A 17,364-nucleotide genomic window follows, 5' to 3' on the forward strand; every position below is an offset into this window, starting at 1 on the left:
CACTATATATGTAAATTCCATACCTCATTTTCCCAACATTATCTGGAAATACACCATCCCAACGCTGAGACATTATTAAACTGAGCTCCAACTCTTCTTTCTGAACTTCAGGCTCATTTTCTTCATCATCACTGTTCTGCTGGTAGCTGCAATTTCCTGCAGATTGTTGTTGCGAAGACCGACCAGGTGCAAAGGGAGATCTTGCAATCCCATACCCGTCTTCCTCCAGCCCAGCTAACAGATGCACCATTGCCTGGTCCTGACTGGCATCTATTTGAACAGTCACATATTGAAAATGTGTTAGTTTGCAAGCAGCAAATCTCACCCACTTACAAGACTGACTACCTTGAGGTGCCATTTTCATAGTCGATGCTTTTAAGTTATTTACGATGGTAACATTTGCATAGCAGTTAAAACAAATGAGAGAAAGACAGGACCGCGAGGGGGAAGAGCAGGAGGGGCGAAGGGGAAGAATAGAATTGGCGATACGAAGAATGGGCAGGGCGAGGGAGAACACGAGTGCGCAAGTACCAGAGGGCGAGGGGTGCTCAAGAGATACAGACAAGCGTGCAAGAAAGGTACAAGGGGGAATGGTGTTGAAGGACACAACTTCGAAATTCTTGCACCTGGGAACTGAAGCAATTTTTTGTGACCACTATTTGAGTTTACTGCATGCTTAGTTATATCATGTTTTGATAATAGTGGGAATAACTGTAATCAGGTTGTTTAAGTAGCCTTAAACTTTAATCTTCAAATTCCTAATGAATAATATTTACACATCTGTTTCATTTAAAAATAGACACAATTTAAGATTTTGGCCCATGTCTACCACACTTATTGCTCTTGCCCAACTCAACCAACCAACACTATTCTTTATTCCATCCCAGTTTAGTGAAAGCAACATGGCTAACTCGCCTCTTAATATTTTTCTTAGTTCCTCCGCTGCATCACCACAAACTGAAATTATGACTCTTCGCTTCCTACCACTTTCCAACGGATTATGCAACTTGTGACAAAAGTGAAGCATTTTTATCTATCAGTTATTTATTGGCTATTTTCTTTGCTTGCATTATGAGTTACAGGAAACTTTGTGATATCCGGCACCGACGGGACTGGCGTGTTGCCGATCTATCAAAACTGCCAGACATACAAAGTTAATGTTGAAGCATACAGAGGTTTTCATCTCCGTATCTGACAACAAACACTGTTGCTTAGCAACAGCTTCTAAAGAGTCGGCTGCAGCTGCAAGCATCTCTAGCTGAAGCTGTTGCTATAGCTACAGACCTTGCAGTGCCTGACTGGGAAAAAAAAAGAACGAGAACTAAAAAAACTTATAGAAAACGGCTCCTGATTTTTGCCGTTAGATCGAGTATTCCGGACATACAACCTCCGGATAAACCAGTTTCCTGTATAATTAAGTTCAGTTAGTGGATTGATCAAGCTGCATACAATATACATAATGGTCTGATATGCTGAAAGAATTAGTTATGTATCTGTGGACTGTTCCTGTGAAACAAAGGGCACTTTAATAAGCTCATGTCTGTTTATTCCTAAATTGTTTAAATCATCCGGTCCCTAAATGTTGTCTGGATACGTATGGGTGTTCTACAATTACAGGTCTAGAGCTTCAAAGGTATCGACATTCTCGGGGATGTGAAAACCGACGTGCGTCATAAATCATTCAACAAATGTGCTTGGGAGTTGGGAGTGGGAGGTGGTGGGGGACGACGACGGGACACAAATTTGTTCCTCATTCTGAATGAAGCAAAGCAAATGAGGATTTCAAACACTGGCCGAGTCTTAGAATATAAGAAGCTGGAGTAGGCCATTCGGCCCCTCGAGCCTGCTCCACCATTCAATAAGATCATGGCTGATCTGATCTTGGCCTTAACTCCACTTTCCTGCCCACTCCCCATAACCCTCGACTCCCCTGTTTTTCAAAAATCTGTCCATCTCCGCCTTGAATATATTCAATGAATCAGCCTCCACAGCTCTCTAGGGTAGAGAATTCCAAAGATTCCCGACCCTCAAAAGAAATTCCACCTCCTCTCCGTTTTAAATGGGCGACCCCTTATTCTGAAACTGTGCCCCCTAGTTCTAGATTCCCCCACAAGGGGAAACATCCTCTCAGCATCTACCCTGTCGAGCCCCTTCAGAATCTTGTGTTTCAATAAGATCACCTCTCATTCTTCTAAACTCCAATGAGTACAGGCCCAACCTGCTCAACCTTTCCTCATAAGACAACCCCTTCAACTCAGGATTCAACCTCGTGAACCTTCTCTGAACTGCCTCCAATGCAAGTATATTCCTCCTTAAATAAGGAGACCAAAACTGTACACAGTACTCCAGGTGTGGTCTCACCAATGCTCTGTACAGTTGTAGCAGGACTTCCCTACTTTTATACTCCATCCCCCTTGCAATAAAGGCCAACATTCCATTTGCCTTCCTAATTACTCAATGTTCACCAGCAGTAACAAATGTATCCAAGAGTTGACAGGATGATAAGTTCCGAATATGGAGAGATCCTTCAACAAGGAGATGCTTCTGCTTGAGCTCAAGTGGGTAGTTAATTTCCCCGCTTCCAGGGACTGGGTTTGTGTTAGTCCTACCATATGACAAAGGGTCTCACATGACAACCGTCATTGAAGCCAAATTGCTCTAGCTTTTTGGAGGAGCTTGTCCACTCAGTATAGCCGACCACCTCTGGGAACAGCATCGGTTAATGCCAGTGTCAACTAAATTTGACTTGCATGCATTCCTTCCTACTCTATGGCTCAGAGTCTCAAAAACTAGACACTTCTGAAAACTGACTTGAAAGCCCACAAAGCTTTCAACTGGACGTGGCAATCCCACTTGTTTGGCATTTGTTGTTTCCATTTCAACTGGCCTTTCACAACAAAAATAACCAGAATTGGCCTTTTCACGTTGCAGTCATGAATTTGGACAGCCACGTGGCTCGTCGTCTTCATCTCGTCCATAAAGCTGTGCTGCCCAATTATCCAATGAAGTACCAAAGAGGCTAACTCAGTGATATCTGAATCAATCAAATTCAACGGCACTGGCCTATAAACACATGACATGCGATCTGTGCAGCACATTAAGGACCACAGCTACTGTACAACAAGATGCATTTATATAGCACCTTTAACGCAGAAAAACATCAAGGTGTTTCACAGAAAAATAAAATCAGACAAAAATGGACGCTGAGCCAAAGAAGCGATTTCATGAAGCATGACTAAAAGCTTGGTCAAAGAGGTGAGTTTTAAGAAGAGTTGTAAGAGGAGGAGGAGGAGGGAGGAAATTCCACAGCATAGGGCCTAGATGGCTGAAGGCAATGGAGGCCAGTATCGGAGGAACGCAAAATTCTTTGGAGGATGTAGGGCTGGGTAAGGTTGCAGAGATAGAGAGCAATGAGGGCATGAAAGGATTTAAACACGAGGAAGAGAATTATAAATTTGAAGCTTTGGGAGCCGAGAGCCAATGTAGGTCAGCAAGGACTGGGGTGATGGCCATCAGGATCGGGATAGGATATGGGCATTAAGTTTTGAATGCGCTGAAGTTTATGGAGTGTGGCAGGTGGGAGGCCAGCCAAAAAAGCACTGGAATAGTCGAGTCTGGAAGTGACAAAGACATGGATGAGAGTTTCTACAGTAGATGAACTGAGGCAAGGGTGGAGGCAGGCAATGCTATGAAGATGGAAGTAGACGGTCTTCTGTGATCAGAAGCTCAGCTTAGTGTCAAATGGGATGCTGAGGTTGCGAATGGTCTGGTTCACCCTGAGACAGTGGCCCAGGAGGGGAAAGGTGTTGTGTATGTAACCGTTTACCTTTAAGGGAACTATAGAATGTAACCGTTCGCCTTTAAGAGCACTACTTTCGGTGTGGCACTATTTGTTGGCTCATGTATACTGTAATACCAATAGTGACCACACCAGTATATAAGGGTTGTGATACGTTAACTAGGGCAGAATCGCCCGAGCCTCTGAATAGTAAAGACGTGTTTTATTTTGTTAACAGTGGAGTCTGTGATTATTTATAATACAACCCACAGACTTAACATTGGCGACGAGTCAGGATTCGAACCCTGCGGCAGTTGTTCCACGGCGGCTTCGTCCGAAGACAGGACGTTGAAGAGAGGTTTCAATCCTCACCAGTCTGGAACCGACAGGCTGGAAGCGACAGGCATTAGGACCCTGAAGCCTCCATAACCTCGTGGGTAAGCCGCAGCGTTGGCTGCAAAGACAGTGCCACCGATCGGGAGATAAGGGCGATCGCAATCCCTGATAAGAGCCGCGGTGAAACACGCGAGCGGGTAAGCCAGAGCCCGGGAGGGAGCGAGCAAGATCCACGCGAGCGGGTGAGCCAGAGGCCGGGGGCCGCTTTCAAGTGCGAGGCGCAGCCGGGCCATCGATCGCATCCGCTGATAAGGGCCGCACTCGGGCTGAAAGACAGCGTCGGGGGACGGGCGAAGACCGTCAAGCGCGGGAAAACCGCCATTGAAGTGGGCGGGGAGAGCGAGAAGCGCGGGAAAGCCGCCATTTTTCGCGGGAAAACCGCAGGGGAAGAAGGCAGAAGCGGGAAACCGCCATCTTAGAAAATTAATTAGAATTTTCAGAAACAAGAAATAAGTAAAGCAATACTTGTGGTGTTCTCAAGAAGAGAAGAAAATTAATAATAAGTAAAGAAATACTTGTGCTGTTCTCGGAAAGAGAAGAAGATGCCTAAGCGAGGAAATATTAATGATTTTAATGCTGAAATAGAAGACAGGGCCACGTATGGGGAACGCATAGGAATATATTGCGTAGCCATATACGACAAGGCAATAACTTTGTTAAATTCGATGGGAGCAAAAACATACGGGCTCTTGAAACATCTAATAGCACCAGTTAAACCAGTGGACCAGACCTTCGAAGAGATCGTAGCAGTGCTGAAGGATCAAATTACTGCAAGCACTTCTAAATGCTACCGTTGTGGAAAGACAACGCACGACCAGAATCAGTGCTGGTTTAAGAACCAAGAATGTAGGAAATGTGGCAGGATCGGGCACATAGCAAAAGTATGCCGGTCAAGAATGACGGACAACAAGAGGGAGTCCGCAAAAAAAGGGTACAAGAAGAGTCCAAGGGAACAAAAGTCCGACTCACACTTCAAATACAAGGGACTGGACAGTCTAAAAATTCACAACGTGAACAACGAAGCTGACAGACAAACCATTTGGATGACGCTGCGGATTGAAAAGGCCAAAGTCAAAATGGAAGTAGACACGGGATCGGCATTGACGGTCATGAATAAGCATGACTATAAAAAGTTTTTCAAACATATTCCACTACGGAATACAGAATTAGTACTACAGACATACACGGGACACAAAGTATTCCCTATTGGGAAGGCAGGAGTTAATGTGCGATACAAAGACAAAAATTACCGCCGTCTGGATCTGTATGTACTGCCTGAGGGAGGTCCACCACTTCTAGGACGGGAGTGGATCCGAAAAATAAAGATGGATTGGCATGAGCTAAACGCCATGTCGGTGGAGCACGAGAAAGAGGACGTCAAATCTGAACGGTTGTCCCGAATATTAGATGAAGCGAAAGAAGTATTCCAACAAGGGCTGGGTAAGCTGCGAGGTATTAAAGCAAGGGTTAAGATTGCAGAACGTGCAAGCCCAAAGTTTTGTAAGGCCAGGTCGGTACCGTATGCAATACGACCAGCAGTGGAGGCAGAACTAGAAGAACTTGAACGATCAGGGGTTCTGTCAAAAGTAGACTACAGTGAGTGGGCCACGCCCATTGTACCCGTCATGAAATCCTCACCAAGTAGTAAGCCAGGGGGACCGGGGAAGGTCCGTATCTGCGGGGATTTCAAGATCACAGTGAACCCAGTGCTTCATTCGGTGCAATACCCGCTGCCAAGGATTGAAGATATTTTCGCTTCGTTGGCTGGAGGAAAACACTTCACGAAGATAGACCTAGCTCAGGCATATTTGCAGATGGAGGTTGAGGAAGAGTCACGCCAATACCTAACTATCAATACCCACAGAGGTTTGTACCGTTATAACAGACTGGTCTTTGGAGTGGCTTCGGCACCAGCAATTTGGCAGAGGGCCATGGAACAGGTGTTACAAGGAATTCCAAGCACGCAGTGCTATTTGGATGATATCCTAATCACGGGAATGGATGAAGAGGAACACCTCACGAATTTGAAACTGGTACTCACCAGGTTAAAGGAGTATGGCCTTAGGGTTAACCGCAATAAGTGTGAGTTTTTCCAAAAACGAATCTCATACTGCGGTCATATCATTGACCGCGAGGGACTACATAAATCACCGGAGAAGATAGAAGCGGTCGTGAAGGCTCCCGCTCCAGGGAACGTGTCACAGTTAAGATCATTCTTGGGGTTGATCAATTACTACCACAAGTTCCTACCAAATTTGTCCACGGTGCTGCATCCACTGAATGAGCTGTTGCGAAAGGAGACACCATGGAAGTGGAGTGAGGAGTGCAAAAAGGCTTTTCGCAGAAGCAAGGAGTTGATTACCTCCGAGGAAGTGTTGGCTCATTTCAACCCAGCATTACCTCTTCGGCTGGCGTGTGATGCTTCACCGTACGGAATTGGAGCAGTACTTTCGCACAGGCTTCCAAATGGCTCGGAAAGGCCAGTGGCTTTCGCGTCCCGATCTTTGACAACCGCGGAGCGAAATTACGCCCAGATAGACAGGGAGGCCCTCAGTCTTGTGTGGGGCGTGAAGAAATTCAACCATTACTTGCAATGTAAGAGGTTCACATTGCTGACAGACCACCAGCCGTTGGTGTCCATATTTAACCCGAACAAGGCCGTGTCCAACATGACAGCACAAAGGCTACAAAGATGGTCAGTCTTACTTGGGGCACACCAGTATGACATTGAGTACAAAAGGTCAACAAAACACGGAAATGCCGATGGGTTATCACGCTTACCATTGCCGACAGTAGAAGAAGCGAGTACAGGGGACCCAGTGGAGTTGTTCCACTCGTCCATTGTGGAATGTCTGCCGATAACAAACTCAATGATTGAGAAGGAGACAAGGAATGACCCGACTCTTTCACGAGTCTATGACTTAACGGTGAAGGGATGGCCAGCACAGAGCGAACCAACACTGCAGGCATTCTCACAGAGGAAAGAACAACTGTCGGTGTGCCGGGGAACCCTAATGTGTGGGTCGAGAGTGGTGATTCCGCCCAAACTCCAAAAGAAAGTACTCAAGGAGCTGCACGAAGGACATCTGGGTGGAGTAAAGATGAAGAATTTAGCGAGAGCATTTGTGTGGTGGCCAGGCATTGACGGGAACATAGAGGAGATCACCAAGAATTGCCTAGGATGTCAGAGGGTTCAGAACGCACCACCACCGGCTCCTCTGCACCCATGGGAGTGGCCCTCATCTCCTTGGCAAAGAGTACACATCGACTTTGCTGGTCCATTTATGGACTCGATGTTCCTGATAGCGGTAGATGCCCACTCCAAGTGGCCGGAAGTAATTAAAATGACCACCACCACGACGGAGAAAACCATCACGGTGTTAAGAACCATGTTTGCTCGGAATGGCCTGCCGGAACAGATCTGTTCCGATAACGGACCACAATTTGTGTCCGAGGAATTCAAGAAATTCCTAAAGAGCAATGGGGTTAAACATTACACATCAGCCCCATACCATCCCGCCTCCAATGGGTTGGCTGAAAGGTTCGTCCAGACCTTCAAGAAGGCCGTAAAGGCCATGAGTAATGAAGACATAAGTCTACAACATAAGGTAGACAGTTTTTTGTTGGCATACCGAAATGCAACACATGCGGTCACAAATCAAACTCCCGCAATGATGTTTTTTAACAGACGCTTAAGATGCCGGCTGGATCTACTTAAACCCAATGTCAGAAGGGACGTGGAGAACCGGCAATTCCAGAACATCAATGACAGGGCAACTAGGTCTTTCAAGATGGGGCAACAAGTTTTGGCCCGGGACTATCGTACAGAAAAATGGCAGCCTGGAACTATTAAAAAAAGGCTAGGCCCGTTGATGTACACGGTGAACATTGGGGACAATGTAATAAGGCGCCATGTTGACCAGCTCATAGAGTCCGCCACAAATGAGCACTCGACTTCACCACCTGACCCGAGTAATGTTGAAACTGAAATACCTAGAACACCTACTGCTGATCTAGTAACATTGGATTCAGATGAACCTGACACTGTTGTTCCAGCTGAATCGATTTTGCCAGGCACCCCTACTGGGCCGCTAGGAATGACGACACCACTTCGGCGTTATCCAGAGAGGATCCGGAAACCTCCACAGAGACTAAACATGTAAACTGTTATATGACGTTGACTCCATCGAGAGTATATCTGTAAACTGTTATATGAAGTTGAAGATTGTATGTTTAAAGGGGATTCTGTAAGTAATAAGCTAAAAAGGGAGGAGTGTTGTGTATGTAACCGTTTACCTTTAAGGGAACTATAGAATGTAACCGTTCGCCTTTAAGAGCACTACTTTCGGTGTGGCACTATTTGTTGGCTCATGTATACTGTAATACCAATAGTGACCACACCAGTATATAAGGGTTGTGATACGTTAACTAGGGCAGAATCGCCCGAGCCTCTGAATAGTAAAGACGTGTTTTATTTTGTTAACAGTGGAGTCTGTGATTATTTATAATACAACCCACAGACTTAACAAAAGGAATCAAGGACGAGGGTTTGGCGTTTATAGCGGGAGGAAGATAATGTCATTGGTCTTTTCAATGCTTAACTGGAAGAAACTCACTCATTCAGGACTGGATAGATAGGCAGTCTAACAACAGAGGCAGTGGAGTGTACGTTCCATTGCTGGAGATGCTTTGGCTACGATTAGATAGGCAAGAGTGGAACAAAGTGAGGGCAGTGCCCCTGAACTAGACAATGTTGGAGAGGCGTTTGAGGAGGATAGTGTGGTCGACTGTCTCAAAGGCTACAGAGAGTATGAGACGAGGAGATGGAATAGTGCACCATGGTCACAATCATACAGTACCTCATTTGTGACTTTGATTAGGGCTGTTTCGGTGCTGTTGCAGCAATGGAAACTTGACTTGAGGAGGTTCATACATTGAATTGTAGGAAAGATGAGCACATATTTAGGAGGTGCCAACATGTACAAGGACTGGAGAGGAAAGTGAGCTTGGAGATGTGTGGTTGCTTGAAATTTTTGAGGGGGTAATGACAGTTTTGAAAGGGAAGGGGACAGTACCCAAGGAGAGGGAGACAATTACAATCTCAGCTATCATGGAGGTAAGGAAGGAAGTTGGGTGGTCAGCAGTTTAGTGGGAATGGAGTTAAGGGTGGTTCACATGGAGAAGATGAGGGTAGATAGGAGAGAAACTAGAGAAAGATGCAAAGTTATAGGCTGGGGCTGGCTTGGTGGGCAAGGTGAAGTTGCAGAGGCAGCAGCTCTCTTTTTTTCCCCCCCACCCCCACCTTTCAACTTAACTTCTACTTTATGGAGAATGGAACTGTAGCTTTGAGTTGAAGTAGTCCAAGGAAATATTAACCAAGCGGGTCTCTGAGCAAGACAGACTTATCACCAATGCACTACTTGCTGTCGATGCGGTGGTCTCTGCTCCAGCACCAGTTTTAAGGACTACCAATATAGAAGGTCGTATATCAATGACTTTTCCTTTACATCAACAAGGAGGTTTTGGATTAAACCCGTTTACACAATATTGCATTTCAATTTTGTCAATAATTTCAATGACACAAAATGGATGCTGAACCTTACATACTCACTGAGAATTGGAGACTGAATTAACCTTTGTGATGAGGGGTGGAACGTCTGACTGGTCTCCATTATGTTTAGAATTGTTTCTTCATCAACTATTGCTTCTTCAATCTCTGCATTCCCTCGACTCGCCCCTTTTTTTTGGGGGGGGGGGGGGAGGAGGAGGAAAAATTTGATTAAAAAAAGCATAATAAGTATATGATAGTTGTGAAAAGATTTAACCAATAAATCTATTCCTTATAATTCCAAGTCATTTGTGCACTAAAGTTTTGACTTTAGATAATTTGATTTAAACATCTTTGATTTCAGAGGAGCAGACTATGCTACAAAGCTCTTAAGAAAATATAGTGCAGTTTTATTAGTTATTGCAGGAAAAAAACCTTAAACTTTCCCACATTTTTCAGTAAGCATTTCTAATGAACGAAAGCTATCTAGTAATCAGGAGATACCCTAACTAAAATGCATGCGATTGTTTGAACACAGTGTGAAGTCAATCTCTAGTGGTCAATTTCCAGAAAGCTAGCTGACTCGCTCTTTAGAATGAATGTCTCCTCCCAGAATTTAGCCACAGGTCAGCACTGTAAAAGGGTGAAGATCTGTACCTAGCCCTTGGAAAGAGGTCTTTAGGGGAAATGTTGTTGAAAACTATTACTTCCTTAGTATTAAGGTGCATTATTCAGTTAAAGTACAGGGAGCTTTGCTCTCCAACTGACTCATGTTTTCCTGACCTAGTAATGATTATCACTTGGTAGATTTATCCACTTCCCCTTGACATTACTACGAGCACCAACATTCTTCAATTTGAAAACTGCAAAATTGTGAAGCATTATTATTGAAAAAAGTTAAGAGTCAAATAAATAGACAGGTTATGAGAAATGTTTCCTCTTAGCTATTGAGCCTGGCAGAACAGGTAAATTAAAAATACAAGTTACTGATGTTACAATAAGTGGCAGTTCAGATCCAATCTTACTAAACAGTCTTTCATACTTTGCTCATCATTATGTATCTCAACCAGATTAGCAGGTGTATAGGAAAGAGCTTCAGGTGACAATGAATCCATATGCAAGGTCAAGTTTGAAGGGAGCATTTCAAACTCTTCACTTTCATCCACAGATTGCGACAAAAACCTGGTTTAAAAACAGCAAAGAAACACAGTTTTAAAACCTTGATCAAAATGATAAAATGTATAAAATGAGGAAATGCGAAGCTTCTTACACAGAATAGTTATTTTGTTGTAGAATCTCCTTTATTCTGCGTTGGAAGATTCTTTCACTCTCAGTTACTTGTACAGATCCACGATCTACAAATAAAAGTACAAAGACCATCATGAGAACGTTTGCCTACAAGTAATTCATTAGATGCGAAGTACTTTGCGTCATACTGAGGATTTCATCTCCTGGTTAACCCCATGGTTAAAAGGCAGCCTTTTTAATTGCCTAACAATTTCTGGTTCTTTTGCCAACAGGATGTACAATATTGCAAGAAAACATTGGATATATTCAGATTACATTAGAGAGTCATTACTAGATTAGAGAAGAAAATCACGAGCAAATATCAGATTTTTTTGAGGCCAAGACATACTCTGCATTCTCCCTTGCTGTGCCATTTTATGGGGAATTCTTGTCACTTTTCTTCAACTGTATAATTCCTAACATTGAGCACTACGTGCTTTATTCATGAAGACTTACCTATCAGCCATAAGGATTTCCACTACCATTTGAATGTTATTGTTCAAAGGCCAAATATTAAGTGGCTATCCAGGAGGGATGCAAAAAGACCATTCCCCATTTGGAACAGAAGACTCATTTGAAGAGGCGAGAACAATAGAAGACGCTGGAAAAACTCAGCAGGCCAGGCAACATCCATGGAGAGAGAAATAGAGTCAACGTTTCAGGTCAAAACCCTTCTTCAGAACTGAGGAAAAAAAGGCAGGAAATGAAACAGATTAAAAGGCAGTTAGAGGGCTGGGAAATGGGGGAGGGGATGAAAGAGGAGACATTAAGAGATATTCAAGGTGAGATGAGATGGTAATAGGACAGGTAAAGAAACAAACAATGGCTCTAGATGAAGTGTGAAATGCGCTGGCTGAGTGAAAGGCAGCTGCCATGTGGGAGAGAAAAAAAGGAAAAGCCACAAACCAAAAGTGTGGATAAAAAAATATGAAAATATAATAGGGGCCGAGGTTATGATCTGAAATTGTTGAACTCGATATCGAGTCCGGAAGGCTGTAAAGTGCCTAATCGGAAGATGAGGTGCTGTTCCTCGAGTTTACGCTGAGCTTCCGTGGAACAATGCAAGAGGCCGCAGGCGGTGAGGTCCGATTGGGAATGGAAGTGAATTGAAATGACAGGCGACCGGAAGCTCGGGGTTCCATTCCCACTCAGAACTCACCATCTGCGGCCTCTTGCATTGTTCCACGGAAGCTCAGCGTAAGCTCGAGGAACAGCACCTCATCTTCCGATTAGGCACTTTACAGCCTTCCGGACTCAATATCGAGTTCAACAATTTCAGATCATAACCTCGGCCCCTATTACATTTTTTTATCCACACTTTTGGTTTGTGCCTTTTCCTTTTTTTCTCTCCCACATGGCAGCTGTCTCTCACTCAGCCAGCGCGTTTCACACTTCATCTAGAGCCATTGTTTGTTTCTTTACCTGTCCTATTACCATCTCGTCTCACCTTGAATATCTCTTAATGTCTCTTCTTTCATCCCCCTCCCCCATTTCCCAGCCCCCAAACTGCCTTTTAATCCGTTTCATTTCCTGCCTTTTTTTCCTCAGTTCTGAAGAAGGGTTTCGACCTAAAATGTTGACTCTATTTCTCTCTCCACGGATGTTGCCTGGCCTGCTGAGTTTTTCCAGCGTCTTCTGTTGTTATTTCGGATTTCCAGCATCCGCAGTATTTTGCTATTGAAGAGAAAAGAGAGATTTGTTTAGCAGAAAATAACTAAAGAATGTCCAAGAAACTCAACTTTCTTGGCTAGTAATGGGCAGAGTTTATTCTCTGCTTAGTTTCTCCAGGACTCTGGGAAGAGGGAAAAATGCTTACAGAAACCTGTTGTATCAAGGAAAATCAGGCCAGGGAATCTAGAACCTACAGTTTCTGTCCCTGATACAGAAGCAAGAAACCTGCTTTTGGGACTATGCTTAAGTAAGTCTACTGAAACCTGCTGTTGGGACTATTTTTTTTTTTATTACATAGGATATACAGCACAGAAACAAGCCATTCGGCCCAACAAGTCCATGCCAGCGTTTATGCTCCACTCGAGCCTCCTCCCATCCTTCCTCATCAAACTCTCAGTATAACCCTCTATTCCCTTCTCCCTCATATGCTTATCTAGCTTCCTCTTAAATGCTTCTATACTATTCGCCTCAACTACTCAGAGGTAGCGAGGTCCACATTTGCATCACTCTCTGGGTAAAGAAGTTTTAAATAGGTCTACTGAAACTTGCTGTTAAGACTATGTTTAAATAGGTCTACTTCCAAGTAACCTATGAACTTACTCTACTTGTGAAGGCGCATCATTGCTCAGTTCAATGGAATTTTATTATCCACCTGGCTAGATGTAAAGGAGAGATTGACAAGGCAGTATTAGAACGGATTAATAATCTGAAGCAGAGAATAGATGAACTCTTGACCCAGCGATGAAACAAGCAATTATTGAACTGTTGTGAGCTTCTCCATCCATGAGTGAGCTTCTCCATCCATGAGTGCACAGATAAGTTCCAAACTGGATACTGAAGTGTACGACTTCAAAGTAAACACTAAGTTACTGCCAGTTGATGAGTCAGGGAGACTTCTCCAGAGTTCTTCTGCAGTGAACAGGAGTCTACTATCTTAGCAGGTTTATCATCTATCATGAAGTGGCGAGGTGGATACAGCAGTTTTGTCTATACTCTAAAAACAGAGCGTCAGAGTCACTGCCTCAAATTCAACTCAGAGTCTTCGGCTACATGAACCACTTGTGACTTTGCTAAATTTGATGGACTTCGTAAGAGATCAGCCTGCAACGCTACATGAGATCTCAACTCGAGCACTACAACCATAAGACCCTGAGACCTTCCAACACAAGCCAAGGCTCGGAATCCCTCTTTACATCAGGGAACCATATTGGAGTAGGAAAGCTACTTTTGAACAGTATGATACTAAGTACCTTTGAAGGAAAGACTCCAAAGAGTTTAGTTACAATATTTATTGGTTTTTTTTTTTTAAAAACAAGAAATTTCAGCTGTCAAAGCAGTAAGAAATCTCTGCAGACTGAATGGGACCCTACTAGTCAATTGTTTAAATATGGATAACTATAAAGATGCTATAGCTTAGAGAGGTTTCAAAATTTAATGTGAAATTAAGTATGAATGACAGCACCTTGCATTAATAGCTTTTTCAATTGATCATGGTATTTCTAGGGTTTCACAAATAGCTGCAGACCATTTCAAATTTCCCCTTTAAATTTAAAGGGCAGAAATTTCAGTTTTCAGAAAATCCCTAGCTTTCTGAGGATGAAGTAACAGAAACGGGGAGTGTTAAATTTGACTTGGGCGGAGATGCAAAACTGGCGATATCGGAGCGGTCAATGGATGGGGTCAATTGGGTGGAGCGGTCAATGGATGGGGTCAATTGGGTGGGGCATATAACAGGCGTCGGATGCGATACTGCCCAAGTCAAATTTCACCCCCAGGATCTTTCCTATCCTTCTGTGCTGACAGCTATTTTAACATGTGGCCAAAAAAAAACCAACCAACAGAACGCCTCACGCCTGGACTCTAAAGCTGGTCCAAATGTGAATCAACTGAACTTGCAGTCGCTCAAATAGATCAATTCCCTGACCTGGGCATATATAATGAAAGTGCTTTGTTGACAACAGCTTGTTTAATGAAGATGGTCCCACCTCCTTGGCTCACTGAGACTGGAAAGGAGTCATTGATGTCAAGAGGACAAAGTGGGACCACCACTTGGAAACATTGTTGCTACACTGGAGATCATGGTAAGGGATCTTGAGCCCATAAACTGGCTGTAATGTGGGCTACAAATAGCCTTGGCCTGTGAAAAGGATGACCAGAGTAGCCAATGTTTTCCTTACGGTTCTGCTGATCCATCATGTATGCCTTCTGCTTGCTAAAATCCTCTACTAATCAAGTAGCAAAGATTACTCCGAATGAGGTGAAAGACTTCAAGTATATTGACCATCACCACATCACACAATGACAAATATGGAGAACAGCAAGGCAGTGATGAATCTGCACAAGATATTTGTTAGATCACAGATGGGAGTATGGTGTTCGGTTTTGGGCACCCCATTATAGAAAGGAAATCAGCCATGGAAAAGATATCAAGTAGATTCACTAGGATAATACCAGCGATGACAGGATAGTTATGAGGTTTTTTTTTAAAACCCACTAAAGCTGTATTCATTGGAGAGAAGGTTAAGGAGGATCCAATAGAAGTGTTCAACATAAATGAAAGGGTATGAACAATATTAGATGTAGTATGCCATTTTAGAAACTCCAGAACTAGTACTAGAATCCCAGAAAGATTTTTTTTTCATGCAAAGTGCTATTGCTTCATCATAAGTGGTAGAATTAAACATGTAGGAAAAATAAAGAAGTGATTGGCCTTCCAAAATTACGATGATTCTATTTCAGAAGACCCAGTTAGGTCAGTTTTCCTATTCACATCATTTTTAAAATGTCTGCTTAAATCAGAGGGTCAAGGCAGAATCCGGAGAGATCTCTAGGGCTGAAAATAGAGTGAAATCCAGTTCTGCCGGGATTCTGCGTTTTCTCCTGGTTGTCATTTTCTGGTTGGGAAGATTGCACCACTGATGCTCACCTTTCTACTACTCTAACTCACTCAGCCTAGCATTCAGCTGCATTTTGAACAGACACCCAAGTGTCATACTGTCTTAACTGGCATATTCCTCCAAATGTTTAGTACCCTTTGATGTAAGAAAAAGGAGACTTACCATCAAGTAACTTTAAAGTAAGCTTTAAGTAACTTATAAACACACTATATACAAGAGAGGTCTTTACCATGCCTCTGGTAGAAGCCTCTTACAATACTGAACAGACCAGTATTTATACCAGTCCAACAGGAAGTGACATTTACAGGAAGTGAGGTAATTACACAGTTCATAGTTCATAGTTCACAGGAAGTGATGACATAACTTCCCGGAAGTTAGCATTTTTATCACATTCTTCCCTCCTGCAGGATTAGGAGGCTGTGGTCTACCTTTTGGTCCGTAGCCGCCGAACAAGGAAGAGTCGCACCCGTTTGGATTCCCGTCGTAGAGGGTCGCTGGTCCGCTTACATGCGGTTGGCCATTGGTCAGAGTCTGTGTGGCCTGGATTGCCCTGTGAAGGGTCGGGGAGATCATGGCTTCGAGTACGAGCCCCAATAGGTTCAAAGTCGGACTGCCTCTGTTCAGAGGGAGGTGCAGAGCTGGTCTGTGGCGGATCAGTACTTTCATGCGCGGTACTGGGAGGGTCGTAACCTTGAGCACGGGGTTCTACCGGCACCAAGCTAGTTGGTGTCCGATCAGGATCCTGGAGAGGGGTACCCGATAGGTCCCAAGAGTTTCCTGGTGAAATGCCATCACCCAATGTCCCACTAGGTCCTGGTGGGCAGGGAGCCAGATCCCGTAATGATACGGTAGATTCTCGGCCGTCGGAATATCGTATGTTTGCATAGGTGGGGTTGGCATCGGTTAGTTCGACCTCGTCTACAAGAGGGTCATTTTTAGACGTCCGAACGTATCTTCGGAGTAATACAGGTCCAGGAGTAGTTAGCCATGACGGGAGTGATGTCCCATGAGATGAGCGACGCTGGAATCCAAAGAACCGCTCATGAGGTGTAGTATTTGTGGCTGTAGAAAGCAGGGACCGTATAGAGTGCAATGCATCCGGAAGCACTGTTTCCCATTGCTGGTCTGGTAGGCCCCGAGATCTTAAAGCGAGACGTACGGAATTCCAGATGATACCGTTATACCTCTCTACCTGCCCATTTCCGATGGGATGGTATGGTGTTGTTTTGCTTGTAGCAATTCCCCGTTCTGAGAGGTAGTCCTTGAGTTCCCTTGACATAAAGGATGGACCCCGATCTGAGTGAATATAAGCCGGCATGCCACAGAGAGAAAATACCTGCTCAAGGCAGCAGATTACTGTGGACGCCAGCATATTGGAGCAGGGGAAGGCAAACGGAAAACGTGAATATTCGTCGATCATGGTGAGCAAATATGTGTTCCGAGTTGAAGAGGGCACTGGGCCCTTAAAATCGATGCTAAGTCGTTGCATCGGTTGGGTTGCATGTATGAGTATACCATCTGAGGGGCGGAAGAACTGAGGTTTTAATTCCGCACAAAGCCGGCATTCTGAGCATATTTTTTTTACATCTCCAGTGGAAAAAGGGAGATTCCGTGATCGTACGAAATGTAGCATGCGCGTAACGCCAGGATGACACAAACCATTGTGGACATCCATGAGAGTGGAGGATGACATAGTGGAGCAGAATGCCCGTGTGAGGGTGTCCGGGGCCACATTCTCCTTGCCAGGCCGATAGAGAATGGTATAACCAAAAGAGGCCAGTTCCATC

At 44.2% G+C, this 17,364-nt stretch overlaps 1 protein-coding gene across 1 annotated transcript in view; it reads right to left on the bottom strand.

Annotated features, from left to right (window-relative positions):
- The window catches only part of rev3l (REV3 like, DNA directed polymerase zeta catalytic subunit), a 219,505-nt gene that overhangs the window by 80,367 nt on the left and 121,774 nt on the right, over nt 1–17,364 (bottom strand). Inside the window, exons 8-11 of the mRNA XM_085997824.1 lie at nt 10,993–11,077; nt 10,765–10,904; nt 9,786–9,911; nt 24–270 (exon numbers count right to left, since the gene is read on the bottom strand). Coding sequence (XP_085853950.1) covers nt 24–270; nt 9,786–9,911; nt 10,765–10,904; nt 10,993–11,077 — 598 coding nt within the window. The remainder of the gene's footprint in view (nt 1–23; nt 271–9,785; nt 9,912–10,764; nt 10,905–10,992; nt 11,078–17,364) is intronic.

The sequence above is a fragment of the Somniosus microcephalus genome, chromosome 9, assembly GCF_052327205.1.
Source record: "Somniosus microcephalus isolate GS21.2 chromosome 9, FLI_Smic_1.0, whole genome shotgun sequence".
In the NCBI taxonomy this organism is placed as follows: Eukaryota; Metazoa; Chordata; class Chondrichthyes; order Squaliformes; family Somniosidae; genus Somniosus; species Somniosus microcephalus.